Source organism: Pelobates fuscus, chromosome 7 (genome assembly GCF_036172605.1).
Source record: "Pelobates fuscus isolate aPelFus1 chromosome 7, aPelFus1.pri, whole genome shotgun sequence".
Lineage (NCBI taxonomy): Eukaryota > Metazoa > Chordata > Amphibia > Anura > Pelobatidae > Pelobates > Pelobates fuscus.
In genome coordinates, this window is record NC_086323.1 from 54009548 (window position 1) to 54036276 (window position 26729).

The 26729-nt window shown below is 41.0% G+C and overlaps 1 protein-coding gene across 1 annotated transcript in view; it reads right to left on the reverse strand.

Annotated features, from left to right (window-relative positions):
* Positions 1 to 26729, reverse strand: part of LAMC2 (laminin subunit gamma 2) — a 35498-nt gene that overhangs the window by 6120 nt on the left and 2649 nt on the right. Inside the window, exons 2-19 of the mRNA XM_063428290.1 lie at positions 22030 to 22227; positions 21322 to 21439; positions 20145 to 20246; positions 18360 to 18496; positions 16483 to 16611; positions 14710 to 14899; positions 14056 to 14168; positions 13208 to 13426; positions 12874 to 13056; positions 7477 to 7722; positions 7066 to 7202; positions 6571 to 6712; positions 5357 to 5562; positions 4025 to 4104; positions 3363 to 3488; positions 2439 to 2583; positions 1205 to 1354; positions 877 to 991 (exon numbers count right to left, since the gene is read on the reverse strand). Of these exons, the coding sequence (XP_063284360.1) occupies positions 877 to 991; positions 1205 to 1354; positions 2439 to 2583; positions 3363 to 3488; positions 4025 to 4104; positions 5357 to 5562; positions 6571 to 6712; positions 7066 to 7202; positions 7477 to 7722; positions 12874 to 13056; positions 13208 to 13426; positions 14056 to 14168; positions 14710 to 14899; positions 16483 to 16611; positions 18360 to 18496; positions 20145 to 20246; positions 21322 to 21439; positions 22030 to 22227 (2736 nt within the window). The remainder of the gene's footprint in view (positions 1 to 876; positions 992 to 1204; positions 1355 to 2438; positions 2584 to 3362; positions 3489 to 4024; positions 4105 to 5356; positions 5563 to 6570; positions 6713 to 7065; positions 7203 to 7476; positions 7723 to 12873; positions 13057 to 13207; positions 13427 to 14055; positions 14169 to 14709; positions 14900 to 16482; positions 16612 to 18359; positions 18497 to 20144; positions 20247 to 21321; positions 21440 to 22029; positions 22228 to 26729) is intronic.

The window sequence follows — 26729 nt, forward strand, 5'->3', positions numbered from 1 at the left end:
GAATATTGACACTCGCAATAGTTTAGTGGAAATGAGAAAATCACTTGTTTTCTTAATCCCTTAAGGATACATGACAGAAATGTTCTGTCACGTTTGCCTTTTACTTCTGAAGCTGTGTCCTTAACCCTTTAAGGACACATGATGGAAATATTCCGTCATGATTCCCTTTTATTCCAGAAGTTGTGTCCTTAACGGGTTAAGTGGATATGTATGGGTGGTCTCTGAGGGATTCTAACAACAGCCAGTTTTGAGTTGTATTAGAGCGGTCTACCATGAGTGTGATGGCCTTCACCATTAGTAACTGCAGTAGATGGACAATGTGACAGACCTTACACTGTTGTTCACTGTGCACTGTGATAATCATGGCAAAAGTTCAAGGTCATTATAACGATTTAGTTTGTATTAAAATGCTATGAAGTTTTTTTTATATGGGGCCATTTCTTTTGCGCTAACATTCTACCTCTCCAATACTAGCACCAGTGATAAATGCACAATTATGATAAAGATATGATAGAACATTTTATGTCTTGCGAAAGCATGTTAGTGCGTAAGTGTGATTTATTGCACTGGGCTTCCAGCCTCTTTTAGCATTAAATCATGAAAACAACACTGGCACCACATGGTATATTGAATTGTTCACCCTAGGACTGTAGGCCACATATAATTCTTGACACATACGGTATGTATATTTCAATACAGGTTTATATACTAAATTCAATACTCCAGGAGCCAATAACTAGGATTAACGGAGGTTGAAATAGCCGAGCTGAGATAAGAACGTAGTTGGAGAAATTTGACCAATCCAAGTTTTTCTATTTGGACCTAAACTAGAGTTTAGAGAATAACCTTGATTAGTTATTTACTACAACGACTCACCTTTCAGGTTGCTGAGTATACCCTCAATTTCATAGAAGGTGCTGTTCCCGGTTCGTAACGCTTGTTCGGCTTTGGTCTTTGCAACATTTACTCGTGAGAGGTACTGATCTGCCAACTGCAAGACAACCAGAAGAATCAAAGTGTGACAAGATGTACGTTACTATTTGTATTGTCTTAAACTCACAGCATTCCCAATACCTGCAATATTTTGGTGACTATGAAAACAGTACTTGATACGTTACAGCCACACGCAAGGTTAAACCTTTCGGTGATATTACAGTATTTCCTTATAATATCCACTATCGATGTCTTTAGAGGACTTTCTTACCAATTTACTCTCCCGTCCTTCCTGGAGCTTCTGTTCTGATTCCAGCTCCCAGGCGTTAATTTTCGTCTGAAGTTCTTTAGTCTGAGATATTTCTCTATCGACAGATTCCTTGATTGCTGCGGATTCCACTCTTAGACGCTGCAGCTCTGCCTAAATAGACAGCAATTTAAAGTTACCAGCTAGAACACAGCATTTCTTTTCAGGATAATTACAACTGTGAGCTGCCTTCTAGCCGGTGGGAGCACAATACTAATCACTATCATTACCGAATACAAGAACACTGATCCACTAACAGAAATTAATGTTTACACTGTTAGCATTACAAACTAATCATTATTAGGAGATGATAAGAGAACGCACTTTGGGTGAATTATGCTTTGGATTTTCATCTACCTGTATAGTTTCAGTCCAAAATTGTAACAAATATAATGTTTGTCATATAAATAATGTGAGGTCTATCATTGCAGTTTTGTAAAATATGCAATACATTTTAGTTGGTTTTTTTTTTCCAGACAGTCAAACTAAGGGGTCTACATGGAAATGGATAATATGACGTATGGGTATAGACTACATGCATTTTATCAAGTTATATATTTTTATTCTTAAGCATTTAACATATGTTATATTTAGTATACATATGTATGTTCCGGTCTGTCAGAGATTAGCGGGAACTTTCTCTGAAAAGGCATCTCTTTGCACCCCTTTCCCACTAGAACCAGATGTACCCCTAATGCCTTTATTTCCCTGGCATAACCCAACCTTTGAGAATTACCCGGCATCTGATCCCAAGTGTTTCCCTCCCCTCTCCCCCCCCCCCCCCCCACCCCCCCGTTAGCTGTTTGACTTGCACTGCAGAAATTTTCAGTAGATCAGCAGTTGCCATGGTTATGCCAATATTTGAATTCATTGTTTCATTTTACATCATCGTTTGACATTCTACTAAAAAAAAAACCAAGGCCGTATCTTTGAGACCTTTACATTGCTGAAAACAGATACAGCGATTAGCCTCGGCTGCGTCTCCCTGAAGGAATGGATTACTGGAAACTTTCTTCGTCCCTCAGGATTCCAGGAAGGGCACATGAATCAGTCATCACAACAGCAGCATGCTAGCAAGGGCCGAACAGCACTGGGGTACAACAGGTCAGCTTTATTTCATTCATTAAACAGTGAGCTAATGTGGGAACACACCTCAAAATATTTTGTGGGACGGACAGCTGTTATGTGACATAGGTACCTGAAATTCCACAGAGTTGAGGCGGGAGGCTTGCGCCACAGCTCGAGTGGTCTGCATGCTCTCGCGGTGGGAGCGCTCTGCGGCCGCTGCAGCTTGCATGGCCTCAGTTTCCAATGCTGCTGTATCTGTACGGGCATCGTCCATTCTGCAAACACAGCATGCAACATAAAGTGTTACATTTTATATTGAAAGAAAGGGTCACTATGTAAATCCGCTACACCAAGCATTTGCCAACCTAAAGACAATGAATCGATAAGGATAAATAAGCGAGCCCAAACACAAAAATGAGAGCGCTATGACAGGACACAACATTTGCACTCCACACTAGCCACTGGCAAGTAAAAATCAAACTGTGGTAAATGTACTATGACCTGCCCTACCTTTAGCTGTCAAGGTCTATGGATCCCTTAAAATATGGAGTCCATATTTTGCATCCTGCAACATCCAGCAAGCACCCGTATGTAGGTAATATGAGAAGATGAGTGGGGAGCCTGTGCATGCTGCGGTCCTGTCTATACCCAAATGTCATATTGCATGGGGAGAGAATTGCCATGGTAAATAACTATTAGTTCTGACTAGAAGCGTAGTAGTTTGAGCCGTGTCTATGGTACTCACATCCCAATTCTCACCGGAAAAGGTACTAAAATCTTAAAACCATTACTACCCTGTAAGATTTCCTTGTTAAATATCAATATAGATATCCTACAACCACGCTGATGATCACAGTTCCAAAGTCCTTATTTTGAAGCGGCACTGGTACACCTACTAGAGTTTATTCATTAACAAAAAATTGTGGTAGATGTGAATTCTGAATTGCAAAATGTAAGCTAAAAGTTTGTATTGTATTTACGGTTTGGTATTTACTGAATAAACTCAGTCAGAGTCACACTTATATCCATGCTTTGTATTTGGTTATAGATTTACCTTTTCCTGAGACGTTCTGGAGCACCAGGATCAAGATCTGCAGAGCGTAGAATTTGAAGAACTCTTTGTGTGTCTCCCTGTGCATCGGCCGCATCCTGAGCTGTAGTTTGAGCTTCCTGTGCCAGCCTACAAGAAAGAACAGAGCTCTGCCCATTAAAAAGTATTATATCTCAAATGTTTTATATTGCTACAAAAGAAGTATTCCAACATCCTAAAAAAAAATCGATTTGACTCATTAACAAAATATGTTACAAACTATTCTTTATGTCCAAATATTATACACTACGATCTAAAAAAGATGCAAAACACGTTTTCCAATATCATATGCATCCCTGGGGATTGCACTGCTTTTACAGTGAATAATTCATTATAAGTAGCTGCCTGGGACTTAATTAATGTGCCTTCTCCAACAAATGGGGACCTGACAAAAATAGCAACATGACAGTTTTTGGTCCTGGTCTATGGGTTAAGAACTGCTGAATTAACTTAATATATTATCTGTTCCTTCTCTTGCCTGCAGTATCAACTAAACATGCAGCTTCAAGGGCCATAGCGTTCCAGTTGATTTTTAGTGTTGCCATGGAATCACAGCATCATGTATCCATGGCAACTATTCATTCATAAATTTCAACACAAATGTCTATCGTACAGAATAAAATTACCTGTCCGCTATTGTCTGAGCCTCTTGGCTGAGCTGGGCGAAAGATCCAGAACTCAGTGGTAAATTTGTAGATGAAAATGTCTTTAATGAAAGAAAAAAATAATGCAGATATTTATTAAGCGAGATGTTTGGCTCCAATTCACAAATATATTTTGCAATATAACTCAGTAAAACAATTAAAAGACAGAAAAAAAAACAGAATTCCAACAGCATGCCGATCCTTGATTTTTAAAAGGATACTCTAAGCACCAAACAAAATTAGCTTAATGAAGCAATTTTAGTGGTAGATTGTGCCCCTGATGTCTCACTCTCTAATTATCTGCCATTTTGAAATTAAGCCACTTTTGTTTTTTGAGTTAGGCTCCCCTGGCTGTGACGGACATCGCCTGCAGGAAAAAAAATGGTTTACTACTCAATCAGATCTTACAGCACAGTGTGTTTACTTCAGCAGGTCTTATACCATGCGATAATAAATTCAAAATTAAACACAATGTGCAATAAATGGAGTTTACATTTTTTAGGAATTTACATAAACAGAAACAAAACTGTCTTAGCTCTTAAATGGCAGAGAATGGAACAGTGAGACGGCAGTGGCATGATCTTCACACCAAAACTGCTTCATTCGGCTATAGTTGTTTTGGTGCTCAGACTGTCCATTTAAGCTTCATAATATAATTACGTACTACGAGAGCTAGAAACAAGTTCAGCTCATTAGACTCTTTTATATCAGCTCATAAATCTGGGTTATTCACTAGACTGGGAGTTAACCAGACAATTGCAACAAATTAGCATAGTTGACAAATTTGTGGCGTAATATTTGCAATTCCCTTTCTCAATTTCTGGTTTAGTGAATAATGTTGAAATGAGAGCATACGCCATTTTGTAATGTGAGATTCTTGGGTTTCAAATTATCTTTTAGAAATAATCAGTCTAAGATTGTGAATTTTAAGTACATTTTGTTTCATAGAATACATAATAATTGCTATACAACATATGTTTTGTATTTGTGCTATCAGTTTTTTTTTTGCACAATGATTATTTATCAAGATATATTAGTCATAATTCCACAATATCCACTAAGTTTCAAAAAATGCACATAGAGCAAGCAATGTTTAACCCTTGCATGCAGATAGTTGGCAAACATTATAGCCCATTAGAAGAGTCTTCGTTATAAGAAAGGTTTTATTTCAGTCTGCATAAACCCGTAACTTAAAATGGGCACTCTAACCACCATAACCACTACAGTCTACTGTAGTGGTTATAGTTCCAGCCTGTCTCTGGCACAGTCCCTGGTTCTGTGTCAAACCATTAAGTACCAATTTTTTCCACATACCAAACGTCCCAGTTCTGCCAGCCTGTCCTGTAACTCAAGCCGCACGTTGCCTATCTTCTGTTTTGTGTCCCGCAGCTGTCCGTGGTACTGACTGCTCTGGTCCTCTACTGCTTGCAGTTTCCTTTGAGCCTGCTCCAGCTCACTCTGAGTTCCAGACTGAGCCCCCTGAAGCCCTGACAAACGTCTCTTCACAGATAGCTCTGCCCCTAAAGAAGAGATTGATGGGTTACACATCACATAATGCAAACAAGCTTTACCTACAGAAATTATATGGGTGGCTTTTCAGCAGCTTTCTTGAGGAAGCCATTTCAAGGTCTCCAGAAGCAGCCATTTTAAAGTATTCTGAAGACCTAGTTATTTTTTTAAAATTTGCATTGGATTAGTGAATTTTTATTGGCATTATTTAATAATATTGCACAAACAAACGCCAAAGCATAAGATATACCGAGCAAAGAAACAAAATAACTCAAGAGGTTTTGAGAGCCCAACGAGCAAGCTTGATAAGTTAAACTCTGTACAATAAAAAACAACTTGGATTTTTAAGTGCCATTAACTTAATTTTAAGGGGATATATTTATGCAAAAAGAAAAGGAATTGAATACATAAAAAAATATCTTAAAAGCAGTCATGGACCTGTCAACTGCAAAATAAATTGTAAGCGATAGGTCCATTTAAAATTTTGTTTTTCAATCACTATGTATTGTATAATAGAGGAAAACTGAGCAGTAAACATTATTCTAATTTTTTTTATAAAGCATCAGGCATTTTGTATATGCTTTAATGCACAATATATAATATGTTAATGATTAAATGTAATCATAGGACACTTATCTTTTAGTATCAGCCCTCAGAGAGACAAAATAGCTACATAACTAGCCCTCTGCTATATAGATCTAGCCAACGCTCTGTTCATTATGTTCAGGAAGTTAAATCCACAAATCAAATAGTAACGTGACATCTATGCAGCCCTAGCTTTGTTTGGATTTAAAGAGCTACTGCACCAGAGATTGCATGGGACTACATGCAAGTCAGCAAATATACTATGTATCAATAAGTTACAACACACGGCACTGCTCAGTGTAACCGTATCTAATCTGGTATGGCAGATAGGTTACTATGGCAGTCATATACATGCTGACAAAACATGGACTTATTGGGCTTGGAACCACTGCTGTAGGTTGTTCTAGTCCATCCCTATTTGCCCCAGTGCTCACCTTGTGCTCCTTCTGCCTCTCTCAGCATGCCCCGTGTAGTGGCTTCAGCATTTGTCAATCTCTCCTCTAATTCCCTTCCTGCTGGGAGCTGGTTAGGAGTCGTACCAGACAGTTCATGGATTTCCCTCTTGTATAGACTGATCTATAAAACAAACAGTACCGTGAAATGGGAAGGGAGAAGAATAATGCACAAACTGGAGTGTAATCTTGGAAACATAGACTTTGACAGAAGATGAGATCCAAAAAGGCCCCCAAAGCCTGTCCATATTACAGGAGAATAGTAAAGTTCTTTGCATAGTGTTATTCTTATCCCAGAGACTCCTGCATTCCTTTAGAATCATTGTATTTATCACCTCTATTGAAAGTCTATTCCATGGAGTCATCGCGCATACAATAAACACTGTGTTGGGCTAAAGGATAGACTCCTGATGGATGTTGAGGTGGGAACACCAAACCAGATTCCACAAAAAGAATCAGAATCTTGCAGGGTCTTACCTTCTCACCCACTTGATTGTAGCAGCTGGGACACTGAGGGCGATCACAATTCTCACCATCAAAACCAGCTTTACAGACACAAGACCCATCTTTCTGACACCCTCCATTCACAGCACCCATTGGGTGGCAGTGACAAGCTGCAGGAACAGAAAGACAAACAGTATTAAGACAGAAGCATAACTGTGAAATGGGAACAATGTTTCAGTGGACTGGTATGGGTGATATGGGGTGTTATTTAATGTATATATTTAACTGTTATATAACCGTAATAGATGGGGGAGCATCGTGTCATTGTCAACTGTAAAACATATGAGTGCAATAAGAATTATAATAAATTGGAGCAAATATAATGGATTGAAAGGAACAAAGCATTTTATTTAATGTTGAATATAATTCAGAAACCCATTTTACCTCTGCACTTCAGCTCGGGATTAGGATCCAGTGGGTTCCCATAGAATCCCTCTCTGCAGCGGTCACAATAAAATCCACCAGTATTGTGAACACATTTGAGGCATTCTCCAGTCACCCCATCACAGTTCCCCTCCACAGTAGGATCAATATTGTTACTGCATACACAAGGCCTGCAGGGACGTGGTGCTCCGTTTAGTCCCTGGGGGTCTCCAAAATATCCATCTGCGCACACCTCACACCGTGGCCCTGGGTTTAAAAAAATAAAATCAACACATATGTAGAAAATTCCCACGGAAAACATAGACAAGCCTGAATGTGGATTACATGTCAATAAATATGTAAACAGTAACATGTTAGCTATAAGTTCACAAGAACCCTGCGTTGGCACTAATATGCATTTCAATTTCAAAACAGGTCTGCAGGCTGCAGCAGCATAAGTCAGTGACAGGGGGCGCTGTGCTCAAACACTTTCAGGGTTCCTGGTTTCTAATTTTTTTTTTTTTAAATTGCGCTCCAGCATATTGAATACAGGCATAGGAAATGTTATCATAATTGAGATACGAGCCTGCAGCTTCGACTTTATGATTTAATCACTAAACAAATAGCTAAACTGTAATAGAACTGAAAACGTAATTGCACATTTTAGTACAATATAGCTACAATTTTTTAGCATATAAGTTTTTTTCCCTTTTTTATTTTGTCCTACATTTTTCAGTTTGGTGTTCAAGTCACCACAATTCCCACAATTAGTGACCAAAAATGAAATGTTGTCATCCACTAAAACTTTATGGTAGAAAATAAAATATTTTAAGTAGTTTTTGAAAGGTAGCCTCTTAGCTCAGGAGATCAAACAGAAGTTCCTGCTTAGTAACTTTCGGCTCTTGGAAGATGGTAGTGGGCGTGGAGAACCAAGTCTGGTATACCCAAAATGTTTTCACTCTTTATGATGGGGAGGCACCAGGGCTGGACCATAACTACTCTAGAGGGCTGTACTGGTTACAAGTCTGAAGTGTTCATGTTTTAAAGCTGAACTTGTACCCTAAACACTGACACACTTATTCTGGAATTGTAGCAGATTAAAATTTGAATGGCAAAATTGGAGCTCAGATTGTCAAGCTAGGGCAATAGCTGAGTTGGAGAGATTTTCAACTTTAGTTAGAAGCAGTTTTATTGCATAGATCATGACTCTGCAGTCTCGCTGCTCAATTCTCTGGCATTTTGGAGATAAATCACTTGTGTCTCTGTTTATTCAGCCCTAGCCACACCTCCATGAAAAAAAAAAATGGTTTAATTCAGATCTTCCTTTCATCCACCAAGAGGGTGCCCCCAAAATATATGGCGCGATGGGAACAGGACATGGACACTACAAAACTCCCCCCTACCAGCATATCAGCGCTCATTCACCAGACACCTCCTAAATGCTGCCAAGTCCCTAATTTAATTCGGTGCAAAACACAAGTACCGGGGCGGATCCTAGCAGCCATGCTGAGCGTTCGCACATTAGAAGAGCTCCGTGCAAAACTGCTCACAACCAGCCAAAATCGTGGCAAAAACCTTCCAAATCGACAGCCAACTGACCTGTAGAAGGGAGCCCAAGACCTCAAAGATAATCGTCAAGTATCCTGACCAAAATCAGCAGCTTCTACCCGGGGATAGACCTGAAGCCTACAAGAGGCCTACTCAGATAAAGCGAGGGAGGCGGCTGCTCCCTATGCTGACTGCAGCCCACTCACCTGGAGGTCTCCCCGGTACACTCCCCCCCCCCCCCCCCCCCACCGGTGAGGGATATCCCAGTAACCAAAGCCTGAGTCAAAGCGGCAAAACAACAACAGTGACTGTCTCACTCAGCCGGAACAGCACTGAAAAACATGGCAGTCACCACGTGCAATCCCCTGAACGGTATCCCGCTGCCCTCTTTTGAAGAAAGGCTGGATCGCCTGTTTGCCGCCTTCTGGGCCAAAATCTATCGCAAGGGGGGCACCGAAGAGGAGGCCACACCTGCAATAAACCAAGGAGAGGCCGTGCTGAGACCCGCGGCTCCCGAAAGGGAGAATGGCAAAGCTTGGATGGCTGGAAGGAGGAAGCCGACGACCCGACACAAACTTCTAAACCGCAGACCACGACTAGCGGTGAGCCGACCTACTCCACAGCAGGGACTACCCCTTCACTGCCTTACCATCCTCCGGAAGACCAGCACTCACTATGCGGGGAATCCACACAAGAGGCTGCAGAGACCCAAAGCGGAACCCTGCCGCACACCCACCGGGCCCATGCGATCTCATACCCAAGAGACTGACCTGCCTCACACGATGACGCCCACAGCGGCTCCCGGTCAGACACCCTCTCCAACTATAACACTCCTGCATAAGCGGGGCATCGGCTGAGACTGCTGTACCATCAACACATCAGCCCTCTACCATGAGGTGCGGGCAGGTCGGATGACTAGTGAATAAGCCTTACATACTCACACACTGGGACTCTCTCCTGCAGTTAATGTTTACCTGGTTGTGCCTAGCAGGTACCCCTAACATGTCTCAGTGCTGCATCTTACAATGTGGTATATGACTTAGTTGCAACTTGCAATCATGCTGTAATTTGTCTTTGCAATCACCATGTCTACTATATTCTCTATGACTAAAATCCTCTCTAGGTCGAAGGCTGAGACATGTCCGCCAAGCCTGAATAACACTGTTCAGTCCTACACCTACTTTTGCTGTTAATTTACGTAGCACGTAATTTAAGCATGAACCTCAACGCATACTAATGTCACAAATGATTAGAAAAGCCTGTACCCTATAATCCTGACAAGCCAATGAAAGCCTTGAGCACCATCTCTCATGTGCCCAAATAGCAATCCGGATGCACATATTTAGCGTGTAATGTTCCTCTTCTTTTATACTAAACGGATCTAAAGCATAGCATTACCATAATTTCTCATTGTCTGTACCAAAAGAATCGTTCTCTTATACCTTCTTAAAAAATTTATAAATGTCATGCATGCCACATCTATGTCACGACATGTAACCTTTAATATGCTGGCCAGTGCTATTGTGGCATAATCAGATTGCCTGTTAAAAATAATATCTATACTCCTCTCATAAATAACACTGTCTTACTTCACCTATTAGATTCATGTTTAAAAAGGGACTTCATGTATTATCTTTAGGCTTTTCTATCAGACCTCAGCAGCGTTAACTCTCCAAATGCCATTGCAGAGTGCACCAACTGTTTATAAATCTCTAGTTTCTACGCATTGTTCCTTAAGCTAACAAAACAAAAAAAAAGGGCTAAAGGCTAGGTGTGGCCGTCTCCTAATGTTGTTCAGAATGCCATGCAAAAGTCCACTGCCAGAACTCCTAGAATGCTTAGACCATAACCAAACAGTAACATGCACCTGTGAGATGTATATACTCCTACCTTGTTTAAATTGCCATCATCAGGTCTACGACCAAGTTTAGCAACTTCTCTTCACTAGTTACTCCAGACTTATACTGTCTAGCCTGCATGATATATAACTTAACAATGTGCCACTATTTTATTCAACTACATTATCTTGCTAACTCATGTTTTTCCTCCAAAAGTGTTTAATCGTTATTACTAATTTACCTAGCACGATTCGTCACGAAGACACTCTATGCCCAGACAAACAAGTGTTATGTTTAACTAGTTACCATACTTTAAATATAAAATGTTGTGCTGTTCTCTCAAATTATGCAAAGTATTGTCTCTAACAGTCCTCAATGTCAACCTACATGTATCATTGAATGTACTACAAATCCTCGCATCTGCTGTTGTGGCAATGCAGGATGTATTGTAGTCTCCTGCACGTTCAAAAATAAAGAATTAAAAAAGCAAACAAAAAAACACAAGTACCAACAATACAAAACTGGATGGACAAGGTCAAGGAACTACATGAAATGGAGATACTCACGGCCTCCCTACGCGGGACCACCGAACGATGCATGGCTGGACTTCATATCCAAGCGCAATACACATCCTGCCCAAGACCCTGTCACGACCCTCGCAACAGATGTCAAACTAATACACTGAATCCATTGACCCCCAGGGGGCCCGGTGACGAGGCAATGGAGGGATAGGCCCTGCCGATCAATGAGCGACACATGGGCTTGGGCAGGGAGGCGGGTGGCCGCAAGGGTTGCGGTGCTGTGATACTAGTAGCTGATTGCCCTTACTCATACCCCCCTTCCACCACTCCTACCCCCCTCCCGTTTTTTTCTCCTTCCCTCTCCTTCTTACTTTTTCCTCTCTCCTTTTCCTTCACCTGTCGCACATTCTCTGTCCTTGGGCAGGCCTGCCGGGATCGGGTAGGCAGGAACACAGAGGTTGAGTTATATAACTTGTTCAATTAAAAGATACACAACCTGGCTACCTGACCAGTCCGGATGCCTGACATAGGCTAGGTGACCACTGAGAGATGATACACAAAGGATCTCGACAGACACATTTACATACCAACACAAGTACACACATTATTGAACAGCCTGCTTGGGCCCTGATAGGCACTCATCTCCTTCCAGAACACATTCTGCACTTACGAATAGCCCCCCAGACAATCAGTAAGTATAAATCGACTAGTGTCACACCAGACATAAAAACGCCAACCCCCTTCTCTCCTCTATCTTATACACAGAAAGTAGTAGAGCGATAGGGGTGCATGGGCAGGGGAGAAGAGGCAAAGAGGGAACACAGGAAAAAGAGACGAACAAAAGAAAAACAGGAAAAGGAGGCTTCCAATGTCTTATTGAAACCGCATACTTAACCCTGATAACCCCCCCGAAACTATGTCGCTGCCTTTCCTACCAGCTGATATGTCAACTGTAATCACTAAACCTGTTATGTCTATAAAGAGCACTGTGTCACTGCAAAACTGTTTTGGTATATCTAGCCTCAACAAAAATTTGCAAACAGATCTTACTTTGCAGTGTGCTTACTTTAGAAGTTTTTAGCTTTTGCTTTGTAAATGTAACTTTGTTCACAAACAGGTGGCTGTTGCATGCTCTAGCAGGCTTTAAGCAGAGTATGAAATTCTAAATTAAACACACAGTGCAGTAAGGAAACCTAAAAACAATAATACTCTTTTTTTCAGGAAATGTGTAGGGAGACTTTGTAGGTCACATGCTAGGGATGCATAAAAAAGTGATTTAACTCCTAAGTGGCAGAGCACTAAGCAGTGAGACTATAGGAGCATGATCTATACACCAAAACCACGTATTACAGTTGTTTTGGAGCTTAGAGTGTCCATTTAAAAAGGTAAACTGTCATAATTACACCATATAGCAAATTTAATATTAAATATCTTACAGTTATTGGGTGTTTCTTAATGTTTTCTAAAATAAAACATTCAGCCCTCAACAAATAAATTATATTAAAACCCACCTCCAAGTCCTACAGGGCAATCGTCACACACAGGTTCCTGGGTCTCTGGGGACAATGAGCATCCAAAGCCAGCACTGCAGGGGCATGGCAAACAGTTCTGGAGGTCTCTGGGGTCATTGTAATACCCCTGGAGGCAGTCCGCACAGCCATTATTCAGATCCTGATCTCCGGAGTAACAGTCACCTGGTGAGAGTTTTAAGACAGACAGAAACATGAGAGCAGGCTTATTGTACATTTGTAATAAACTGACCAGTTTAATCTGCCATTACACAGCTTGATCTAAGTGGCAATGTTACAAGCAGAGGGATTGAAGGAGTTAGTTTAGGCTACTCACCAGTGTCTGGGTCACACACACCACCACCTGGGCAATTGCAGGCAATACACGTGCTAAAAGAACCCAGGGTCGGAGACTCTCTGCGGTACCCAGTGACACAACGCTCACAGAATTGCCCTTGGTAGCCAGTAGGACAAACACACTTCTCCACCCAGTGGGCCGGAGCTCCAGGCCCAGGACGAGCAGATACCAAAGTGACTGACTGTAGGTATCCCGTGCCTATAATATAAAAAAACAATTACATTCTCAATCTTCACATAGAAAGAGGGTCAACACGGAATGTAAAAAAATGCCACAGACAGTTGTTCTAATAAATTGCTGCCGTCAGCAGAGTGATTACCCCGATGGTCTGCATTAGTAAGATGTGAGATGGTCTGCATTAGTAAGAGGAGAGACAGTCTGCATTAGGAAGAGGAGAGACGGTCTGCATTAGGAAGAGGAGAGACGGTCTGCATTAGGAAGAGGAGAGACGGTCTGCATTAGGAAGAGGAGAGACGGTCTGCATTAGGAAGAGGAGAGACGGTCTGCATTAGTAAGAGGAGAGACGGTCTGCATTAGTAAGAGGAGAGACAGTCTGCATTAGTAAGAGGAGAGACAGTCTGCATTAGTAAGAGGAGAGACGGTCTGCATTAATAAGAGGTGAGATGTTCTGCAGTAGTAGGCCCATAATGCTTGGGCGTTTCTATTTGTGCATCAAAAAGTACATAACCAGTATCTATCCACGCAGACTATTTTGACTAAAATTAGCAATTCCCTTGTCGGCTTCCAATAATTCTTAGCTCAGTAAGTATGTCCTTTAAAGAGATCATATAATGGCATTTGGATCTTCTACAATGAATACCACTTACTGTATTCTCCATAAGAGCCACGGATTCGCAGTGAAGTCACATTGCTCAGTAGACGGTGGAAGTCTAATTGGCTTAGACGAGGAGTCCAGGGGCTTCCCGATAGCTCATCCAGCCTGCGTAGAGGAAAGATGGGCAGCAAGATATTACAAAAGGGGAGAAGGAGGCAAACGAGGTCAAACAAGTAAAATGTTGCTGCCAGAGGAAACGGACTGATAAGTTAAAATAATTAATTATACCTGGCGTACTAGCAGTGTTTGATGTTGCTCATTTGAGCCCTTGGACCAAAACCACTTGGCGGTTAATGAGGCAGAAGGCAGACGGAGTGAAATAACACCTTTCTGAATAAAGTGTGTGATAATTAATTGATATGTCTTACAATACTTAGTGTTTAAGGTGAAGAAATATAATATAATGTGTCATTTTCTAGACTGCAACTCACCAGCTACCAGTCATTCAACAACTCCCATTACCTTAACTGATGTCCTCTATAACCCAAGTTATAATCTCCAAGGAAAGTAAAATATTTACAGGAGCGCTAGATCCTCTTTATTCAGAACACGATGTAAAAGTTATATTCATAAAAGTTTCCAATGATCTGTTTTAATCTCATCCATTACATTGCATAGAGAGGCTTCTCACCCACTATTGCATTACCTGAATGAGTATGTTTGGGGCAGTCTGCAAGGCAGGGCAGTTTTGGACGTTGTAAGAGGGGAAGAAATTTTGAAGCCATTCCCCTCCAGCACTATGTCTTCGGCCCCCGCTCTGTGACGTCCTCGATCCACGCGGAAGCTTATAATCAGTTTTTGGCCATAGCTCAGAGACTGGTCACCCAAGAAGATTGCTAGGATGAGAGTATCACGTTTAGAACACTATTCACACCTTATTGTTATGTTAAAGTTTGTGTGAAACCATTTTATGTGTAGATGGATTGACAAAATCCATATCAGGGGGTTATATGCTACAAGTGTGGGCAAAATTAACACCTGAGTTTTACTTAGACAAATACTATAACCAGGTGTATACAGAATCATACATTTTATTTCTTCAAGCTATCACCTTCCAACACAAACAAGGGACACGAGTGGGAGTGGAGGGGGCAATCTAGCTGTGCTTTAATGTGTGGCTGGGTAACCTGGCACATTCCTTGGACACACTGTGGCAAAAAATAAATGATTGTGACTTCCAGTGCGAACAGCTAACTTCATAAAAACTAGATTAATTTAAAAACCTATTCCCCTAACTTAATATATTTTTTAAAATAAACAACAAAACACCATCTGATACCAATGTGTCTTCGTTGCTTGCACCCAGAAAACTTAAAAGGAAGTCTAAGTAGTTGAAAATATAAAACAAAAAAAGCTTTTCGTTCTCAGCTACTAATGACTTTTTTCACACTTAAAGGGACACTATATTCACCAGAACAACTACAGCATATTGAATTTGTTCTGGTGAGTAGAATCCTTTTTTCAGTCTCAGTCAGTCCTATGGGAAAGCATTTTGATTGGATCAGGCTACCACTTCTGCTGATGCCAGCAGGCAGTGGGCAGGTCTAAAGGAAACAGAGCCAGAGCTAGCAGCTCCAGACTTGAATACAAGTAAGATTTTGCTATTTTTAGGGAGGCATGAGGGGACCAGGGGGGCTAGATGGTGCTTTTAACCCTATAGGGTCAGGAATACATGTTTGTGTTCCTGACCCTATAGTGCTCCTTTAAAACCTTTGTTATGAAGTCCTTATCCTGCAGCTTCATGATACGGCAGTTTTTTTGTAATTAACCTAGTAAAGCACTTTTGGCTGGCAAAGCATTATGGTAAATATAGTTCCACAACTGCTTGAGGGCTACCTACTGGCTGTTTTTGTGGTAAAGATGGCTGTAATATCCTACACATATGCATGACAACTTAAATCTGCGTGGAAACACATCTCTTGTATTTCTATGATTAACCCCTTAAGGACACATGACATGTGTGACATGTCATGATTCCCTTTTATTCCAGAAGTTTGGTCCTTAAGGGGTTAAGGAAAGGAATACAGTGGGGTCACCAGTACCTTACTCAGATAAAGTACAACAGATAGAAAGTGAAAACTTTTATTTTCATTAACAGAAGGAAAAAAAATATTTTAAATGGATGTTCAACGCAACAGCGCAACATTTACTTCTTTAATAGGTTACAATTAAAATTGCTGCCAGATCCTAGTGATTTGTGATAAATGTAGTTAAATAGGCTGAAAAAAAAGACTCAAGTTGACACGTTCAGAATATCTGTTTAGTGCTGAACCAAACATGATTCTGCGATGTAGCATTACTTTTATATATTTGTAATGTATCATCTAGATGTGCTGGGAGACAGCTTTATATTTTACTATTTGGATATATGAAGACAACAATAAAGCGATTCTGGGATAGGAATTGTTAAATTATGTACCTGGGGCATTGAAATACAGAGGTTCTCGCTGTCGGGATGCTAGGTAGACTTCAGGGTGGTGCCGAGACTTCCGAAGAGGAACAGGAGATATAGATCCATCTTTCAGGACAGCATTCCAGCCTTCCATGTCTGTACAAAAGGAAGAATTACACATATGAGTATAATGAGAGGGAAATAACACACATACACTTTGAGAGTACTACTAACTGAGCGCATACACTGAGGGAGTACCACTGATAGGACACATACACTGAGAGAGTACCACTGATAGGACACATACACTGAGGGAGTACCACTAACATCACACATACATTGAGAGTATACCATTAACACAACACATACACTGATAGTATCTCTAACAAGACACATACATTGAGAGAGTACCACTAACAGGACACACACACTGAGAGAGTGTGCGTACACAGGCAGTACTGCTAGTAATAGTGTGCGTACACAGGCAGCACTACTAATAGTGTGCTTACACAGGCAGCACTGCTAATAGTGTGCTTACACAGGCAGCACTGCTAATAGTGTGCTTACACAGGCAGCACTGCTAATAGTGTGCTTACACAGGCAGCACTGCTAATAGTGCGCTTACACAGGCAGCACTGCTAATAGTGCACGTACACAGGCAGCACTGCTAATAGTGCACGTACACAGGCAGCACTGCTAATAGTGCGCGTACACAGGCAGCACTGCTAATAGTGCGCGTACACAGGCAGCACTGCTAATAGTGTGCGTACACAGGCAGTACTGCTAATAGTGCGCGTACACAGGCAGCACTGCTAATAGTGCGCGTACACAGGCAGCACTGCTAATAGTGTGCATACACAGGCAGCACTGCTAATAGTGCACGTACACAGGCAGCACTGCTAATAGTGCGCGTACACAGGCAGCACTGCTAATAGTGCGCGTACACAGGCAGTACTGCTAATAGTGTGCATATACACAGGCAGCACTGCGAATAGTGTGCGTACACAGGCAGTACTGCTAATAGTGCGCGTACACAGGCAGTACTGCTAATAGTGCGTGTACACAGGCAGTACTGCTAATAGTGTGCGTACACAGGCAGTACTGCTAATAGTGCGCGTACACCGGCAGCACTGCTAATAGTGCGCGTACACAGGCAGCACTGCTAATAGTGCGCGTACACAGGCAGCACTGCTAATAGTGCGCGTACACAGGCAGCACTGCTAATAGTGCGCGTACACAGGCAGCACTGCTAATAGTGCGCGTACACAGGCAGCACTGCTAATAGTGCGCGTACACAGGCAGCACTGCTAATAGTGCGCGTACACAGGCAGCACTGCTAATAGTGCGCGTACACAGGCAGCACTGCTAATAGTGCGCGTACACAGGCAGCACTGCTAATAGTGCGCGTACACAGGCAGCACTGCTAATAGTGCACATACACAGTCAGCACTGCTAATAGTGTGCGTACACAGGCAGCACTGCTAATAGTGCACATACACAGTCAGCACTGCTAATAGTGTGCGTACACAGTCAGCACTGCTAATAGTGTGCGTACACAGGCAGCACTGCTAATAGTGCACATACACAGTCAGCACTGCTAATAGTGTGCGTACACAGGCAGTACTGATAATAGTTTGGCACATGTCTAAAATGTTTAAGAATCTCTCTGCGTTATTTAGTAATTGCATGAATTGTCAAGAATTCAAAGTGAACTTCAATTTCCTGTCCACAATAACCAAGAACTCGCCAGGTCAGTTATGTTGTCATTCCAGTTATTTTGGCCTACAATAGGAAATTCACAACAATTCCCATTGATGTGAATAACTTACTCATTACTGTGATCTTGTATGGCTCTCTCTGAGTCTTGTACTAATGGAAAGCTGCCACTAGAGGGCCAATCTTACCTTTCTGGAAGGAGGATGTGATATTATGAATGCTGTATTGAGTTGAGCTGCTGCAAGATGTAGAATGTCCATGACAAAAACACTGTAAACAGCCTTCTGAGCGGGAAGCATCCAGATCATAATATCCAGGTTTACACCTATCAGACACATGGAATGTTACACGTTAGACACATGTTATAATGTATTTACTGTGTTCACCAATAAGTGGGTTAATTTACTAATCCAGGAATTGTGGAGAAATGAAAGAGAACTAAATGTAAAGCCAAGAAAGCCAATCTGGATAAAGTAAGTGACTCAGAAACATTCTAACATTGCTATTTTAGGCTAGGTTGAAAGGCCCTTGCAGAATAGCGTCTTTTTAATGTTGCTCAGGACCCTAGGCAGGATATCAAATTGAGGCCCCCTCCCAGGCTATGTTCTGTAAGTGTTGTGTGCGTGCATTGTGACTGAGTGTTGTATGTGTGAGTGTGTGTGTGTAATGGCTGAATATTGTGCGTGGAGGAGGCTGACAGCTGTATGAAGAGTGTGAGTGTGTGTGTGTGTATATGAGTGTTTTGTGTGTCTGATTATGTGTAATAATTTTTTTATTTTGCCCCCCCTCCTGCCTACATTTTGGCAGGAGGTGGTATGATGCTTGGTGTTCCAATGGAGACCATTCTTTGCATGATCCATGGTGGACTGGTTAAGGGAGCTTTGTTGTTTGAATCAATATCAGGTGCACATCACTTTAAGAACTCCCTAATGGTTCTGGTGCTCAGTCAATTACTAAAAGTGATCTGTAGACCACAAAGCTCCCTTTGATGGAACACATGGCTGAACATGAAGATCTTTAGATCTTCCTGATGGCTCAAGGAGGGTCCCCCTCATAGCAAGAGCTTGTGGCCAATCAGGGATTCACAGGGCCACTGTAAGTCCAGGTTCTAGGTGGCTGCCTACGCTGCCTTGTGGGTAATCTGGGTTTACTTTCTAAGGCCTGTAGAATACATATGCCAAAATGAATCCCCAGTAAGCAGAATGGGGCCAACTAATGTGTTCCCTGTGGTTTCTTATCAAAACAGTCCAGACATTATATCCTTTTCAGCTTACTGAAATAATTATGGTGCCAGTGTACCGAACATTCATTCTTATGCGTGTCTAGCCCTGATCATCACATGGGGTCAGTCTTTATACTTGCATTTGTTTGCTGCTCAGAGTAACTCCTGCAAGCTTGTCCAAGTCAGTTGGTTATGTTAGCTAAAAAAAAAAAAGGTGGAAAGTGTAACTTCCAGCTCTTTGAATGACAATCTCTACTCTAAGAGCCTATTTTGTCAGTCGGACAAATTAGACAAAAGCAGTGAATGTACCCTTGTACAATATCCACTTCAATAAGTCAAAGTAGTTATGGTGTTGAGTGTCCCTTTAGTCTAGATTCTGGCCTCTGACTATGATTGTGACGGATTTATTGTCCAGACACCATTAGAAATATCTGACAGCATTGGCCTATGGAGCCACACAGCTATTTTGTTTCCTGGTGCGGTTTCCTAAGCTCACTCCATCCTATGAAACATCTCTTCAACTTGCTACATTCCACACAGAACTGACAGATCTGCTCATTGTGGTGTCAAACAACGCAATCTGTGTTAGAGGTTTTACTCTAAAGCAGCAGAGGAGAGATTTATTAAATGTATGTAAGTTATTGCAAACCTACATGTACAAACCCCCTATAAGTAGTTTGCTTTATGTTCACATTAGTACATGCATTTACGCCATGCGTTGAGTAAATAACTGTCACCATGCCAATTTTACCTGTCACATTGTTCTCCAGTAACTGTTGCTTTGCACACGCATCTCCCACCAGCATCGCATCCCTGAGTGCTCCCTGCAGGGTCACACTGACAGCCCTGTCTCCTGTACAATGGAGGGATACAAATATTTATATTAATATTTAATTTTCATTGCATGTCACAATGATTTAAACATATAATAATGAATAATCAACTAACATAAAATGCATTTTATTACACAGGTACAAAAATAAAATCACAGGTATTACACAATATCCAATAGCAAATCTCAGTACAGATAGGACCATACATACATGATCAATATGAAACCTGTATCCAAAACAGGAGATTAATATAGTCAATCATAGATCTACAGAATGAATAGTATCAATCCAGATACAAAACAGAATGGTACCTGTATAAAACAATCCAAAATAATACATACCAAAAGAAAATAGAAATGTCAGAATGAGTGAGAGGAGGGTAAAAAAAAAATCAAAAGATAGCCCCCAATGTTTCGGCGTATGTGCCGTTATCAAGGGAGCATACTAAATAAGGAGTAAAAAATAAATTTTATATCCCAAACAAAAATGAGTAACACCTGTGAGTAACACCTGAGTGTAATGGGTGGCCACCCACAATGATTGGAGACCTCCCAACCATAATCACATGGCTATGGTTGCCAAGGAAACCAATGGGTAAGAAGTAAACACATATAGTAATTATATTTGACATGATCAAGAATAAACAGAATAAAAAAAATATTAAAAAAGAAAAAGCACAGTGAATAGATTGAACTTACAATCTATTCACTGTGCTTTTTTTGAAGTGAGCCTGTCAAACAAATTGTGTGCCCCCTATTGTGACGCTATTGTGGGTAATCTCTTGTTAGTTTCCTCTTGATTTATGTGCAGGTAAGTTTTTATAGCTGAACTCCAGCAAATACACGGAAACGAATTCCTAGCTTGAGAATAGACGTCCCGACCACTACATCCTGGATTTCATAGAATGCGTGCATACAAGGAGTCGAAGATGAAGCACCTTAAGGTACAATGTAATGCATACATATTCTAGCAATTTGCATAGAACAATGTATCGGTTACCTTTTTTTAAGACAAAAAGTGACATTACGTCTGCTTCCATAGCAAATACTTTATTTTGCATTGTTGTTATTACTCATTACAAATTAATCTAAATACCTGCAGCCAGCCTCAGTAAGGAATTGGAAGCCAGGTTGGCACTGGTCGCACTTCTCACCCATTACACCCGGTTTACAGCTGCATCTTCCAAAATTATTACATTGTGGGCTGAGAGAGCCTGGAATAAGAAGGAAATTGTTAAGGAATTGCCGGGGTAAGAGAGTAACTGGTTTAATATCTAGCAGCTTCTATTCACTAGCCTTGGTGTTTCCCATTATTAATTCTACGAGATCTTGCTAATGACAGCATTGTAATGATTAGACTTGTGCACAAATCCCTTTCAGCTGTGTTAAATGAATCAAATGCCTGTCAGTCTATGGACAAACAAATCAATCTGATCAGTTTCAATAAATATGGGTCTGAGTCTAGTTATAGGGTCAGGAGAACAGACAACCATCTGGTCCGGTAAGTTGGAACTTCGCTTTTGTTCTCATTTTATGTTAATAGGGAACATCTTCCACTATATAACTATACTGCCATGGGTATCGTCAGGGTTGTCAATAGCAAGGGATTTACCTAATCCAATGGGATTAATAAACGGGAAATTTGACAAGCAGATTTAGTGTCCCATCCTACCACAATACGGCCTTTAGTAAATATACCTCAAACCATAACACTAACAAACAGAGCACTCTATTGGACAATGCACGTGATTTAGGGAACAAAGGGGCATGTGCCCTATCTGCTTTAAGACTGCATTCAACTTACCTTTAGCATCGCAGGAGCAGGGTGCACAGTCACCCCCTGGCAGTGGATAATACCCCTCCTTGCAGCGCTCACAATTTGGGCCATCAGTACCTCCCTTACAGTTAATGCAACGGAACCCGGAGCCTGTCTGTGCCAGTAAATCTGGGTCAAACACACACTGATGGGTGCGGCCATTACAGTTGCAGACAGATGTAGAAACTGGTGTGCAGTGAAGATAAAGAGATAAAATAACAAATAAAATATTATTATTTGCCATTAACAATCACAATTCAAATAAAATAATCAACAAACGGAATATACCCTTGTGGGTGGGATCAGTCTGTTCTGAAAATTGGTTTAAGTTCACTTTGTAGCGGCGCAGGTGAGCTAAAACTTGCTTAGGTGATACGGATCACTCTTGTACATTGATCTGTCATTTTTTCTTCTTTATGACTGTTTACATATACGCTCAATAAACGTTTATTGAATGCAATACCTGCTTAGGTTCTAAGAAGGAACATACATAGAGAAAGTTGTAAAAGTTTTGCCTGCTTCTTGTTACTATTCTTTAACAGCCTGTTTTGACGTAGTTACAAACAGCATACATTTCACTGTGAATTTGTTCTTTTCAAAGTGAATATAAACAGAAACCTCTTTCACTTCCTCCGTCATCTTGCAAACACATGTTTTCTATGACTGGGCCCCAGTATCCTTCACCTCCCTCACATTATTCCTATAGCCCCAAGCTCTTTGTAAATCTTACAGATTTCAGATAAATTTAGTCCCCAATTCGCTCCAATACATAGATTATAAACTCTTCGAAGAAGCTCAGTAATGTGTATCAGTGACATCTTTTTCTGTTCAAATTACTGTTTTTATTGCACTACTGAGACTAACAAGTGCTTGTCAGGGAGTGTAAAGTAGATGACGGATAGTGTATGACTGTCAAATCTTCAAATGCTAACATTCCACCCAAGATTTCAAATGGACAGTGAGAGGTACACAAACTTTTAGAGAGTGTGGCAGGAGTGGAGTAGATTTATCAAATTAAACAATTTTGTTGTTTGACAGAAGAGTAGAACACAATCTACCCAATCACTCAACAGAGCGGCTCGGTCACCCAGAGTCTGGGAATAAACGTAGTGTGACTGCATGTTCACACGTGCTTGCACTGCACTCTGAGTAATATATAAGGAGGCCATTTTAGCTCGCACTCTAGCAGTTCAACGGTGCTTTGATAATTTTGGGCATAGTGCCAGCCTGCTTTGTACTGAGATGACACTTGGCCTGGAGAAGTCCCATGAAACACATATTAACCATGCTTACGTGGTACAAAGATTTTCCAGTGGACTTATATCCAAACACAAAGGCTTCAGAAGAGCTCTCCATATTGGTAGCCAATTCTTAGATACATGCAACCCATCTGACACGCCATTTCATGCCCGTAAATGCAACCTGCACACCCCCATGCTGGCTCTCATACCATCTTCATGTGCCTGCAAGTATGTATCCGTAACCCTTCATGTACTCAGCTATTTGAGAAATAAAAAGTACAATGTATTTTATTTACACAAACCAATATCTAAACGAGTTCCTCAAATTTTACAATTAACCGGCAGTATTACTGCTATTTGGGTTAGATACACACACACTCTGCTTATTCTGAAAACTAAAAAAAGACACCTGGAACAAAACGAGACACAGAAGGTCTTGGGTCAGAAAGAGGAAATATCACTACTGCTAAATCCCAATTGGCATCGAGGAAGCTCAATAGAAAGTGGGATATATTTAATGGACCACTATAGGGTCAGGAACACAAACATGTATTCCTGACCCTATAGTGTTAAAACCACCATCCAGCCCCCCTGGACCCGTCATGCCTGCATAAATATAGTAAACATCTTACTGTAGTTAAGCCTGAAGCTGTAACTCTGCATGCTGTTTGTCTCAGAAAAACAAGCAGTCTGCTGACATAATCAGATGTGGTAGCCTGATCCAATCACAGTGCTTCTCCATAGGATTGGCTGAGACTGACAAAGAGGCAGATCAGGGGCAGAGCCAGCATGATTTAAACACAGCCCTGGCCAATCAGCATCATCTAATAGAGATGATTTGAATCAATGAATCTCTATGAGGAAAGTTCAGTGTCTCCATGCAGAGGGAGGAGAGACAATGTTTGGATGCACTTTAGGCAGCCATGACCCAGGAAAGATCTCTGACAGCTATCTGAGGAGTGGCCAGTGAAGTTATCACTAGGCTGTAATGTAAACACTGCATTTTCTCTGAAAAGACAGTGTTTACAGCAAAAAGCCTGAAGGTAATGATTCTACTCACCAGAACAAATTCAATAAGCTGTAGCTGTTCTGGTGACTACAGGGAGTGCAGAATTATAAGGCAAGTTGTATTTTTGAGGATTAATTTTATTATTGAACAACAACCATGTTCTCAATGAACCCAAAAAACTCATTAATATCAAAGCTGAATATTTTTGGAAGAAGTTTTTAGTTTGTTTTTAGTTTTAGCTATTTTAGGGGGATATCTGTGTGTGCAGGTGACTATTACTGTGCATAATTATTAGGCAACTTAACAAAAAACAAATATATACCCATTTCAATTATTTATTTTTACCAGTGAAACCAATATAACATCTCAACATTCACAAATATACATTTCTGACATTCAAAAACAAATCAGTGACCAATATAGCCACCTTTCTTTGCAAGGACACTCAAAAGCCTGCCATCCATGGATTCTGTCAGTGTTTTGATCTGTTCACCATCAACATTGCGTGCAGCAGCAACCACAGCCTCCCTGACACTGTTCCGAGAGGTGTACTGTTTTCCCTCCTTGTAAATCTCACATTTGATGATGGACCACAGGTTCTCAATGGGGTTCAGATCAGGTGAACAAGGAGGCCATGTCATTAGATTTTCTTCTTTTATACCCTTTCTTGCCAGCCACGCTGTGGAGTACTTGGACGCGTGTGATGGAGCATTGTCCTGCATGAAAATCATGTTTTTCTTGAAGGATGCAGACTTCTTCCTGTACCACTGCTTGAATAAGGTGTCTTCCAGAAACTGGCAGTAGGACTGGGAGTTGAGCTTGACTCCATCCTCAACCCGAAAAGGCCCCACAAGCTCATCTTTGATGATACCAGCCCAAACCAGTACTCCACCTCGCTGGCGTCTGAGTCGGACTGGAGCTCTCTGCCCTTTACCAATCCAGCCACGGGCCCATCCATCTGGCCCATCAAGACTCACTCATTTCATCAGTCCATAAAACCTTAGAAAAATCAGTCTTGAGATATTTCTTGGCCCAGTCTTGACGTTTCAGCTTGTGTGTCTTGTTCAGTGGTGGTCGTCTTTCAGCCTTTCTTACCTTGGCCATGTCTCTGAGTATTGCACACCTTGTGCTTTTGGGCACTCCAGTGATGTTGCAGCTCTGAAATATGGCCAAACTGGTGGCAAGTGGCATCTTGGCAGCTGCACGCTTGACTTTTCTCAGTTCATGGGCAGTTATTTTGCGCCTTGGTTTTTCCACACGCTTCTTGCGACCCTGTTGACTATTTTGAATGAAACGCTTGATTGTTCGATGATCACGCTTCAGAAGCTTTGCAATTTTAAGAGTGCTGCATCCCTCTGCAAGATATCTCACTATTTTTGACTTTTCTGAGCCTGTCAAGTCCTTCTTTTGACCCATTTTGCCAAAGGAAAGGAAGTTGCCTAATAATTATGCACACCTGATATAGGGTGTTGATGTCATTAGACCACACCCCTTCTCATTACAGAGATGCACATCAACTAATATGCTTAATTGGTAGTAGGCTTTCGAGCCTATACAGCTTGGAGTAAGACAACATGCATAAAGAGGATGATGTGGTCAAAATACTCATTTGCCTAATAATTCTGCACTCCCTGTATAGTGTCCCTTTAAAGGACAACTGTCATCAAATGTCCACTTCTTATTTACTAAATGTAATGATATTTAATTACTATTAAATTATGTATATTGATAAATGTTCAATGTTTTATATGACTGAGCAGCCATGTTACTCAAGTTAGGTGGAGCGGCAGTTGGTCAGATAATAGTAGAATCTGTCACAACATGGTTGTTAAGTTAGATAAGCATTATAACAATAAAAAAATAAAAATCAAGATATAATATTAAAAAAATAATAGTCAAAATGTTAAACATATATCTGCTCACCAGTCAAGCCATAAGACTTGCTTTTCTGACAGAAATCACACTTTTGCAGTGGTGTTACTACTGCAAAGGATTCTGGGCGGGTATATGCTAATTATTTAAACAAAGATTAAAATTTCTGCCTCAGTATTCCATTTTAAACATTCCATTTGCTGTATGCAATATCTTTGAAACAACTCAGGAAGACATGCAAAGCCAATGAAACACTCATGGACAGCTGTTTCATTGTTAATGCAACTCATAAGCATGAGGTTGGTTACTGGCTTGCTATGGAGGCTTGTTACTTGCGAAGCACAAATCAAGAAAGTTATTAAAAACAAAACAAATTTAGTTTATTTAAATCTAATACACTTTTAAAAACTCCAAGTGTTATTTCAATTACATTTATCTTGTGTCTAATAATGCACACACCTTACCACAGACACCAGTCTACAGACCAGGCAGTGGTTCCCATTTGCAAATAATTTATATTATGTCATGGAGGTGCTATGTCCTTTCAGGACAGACTATAAATAAAC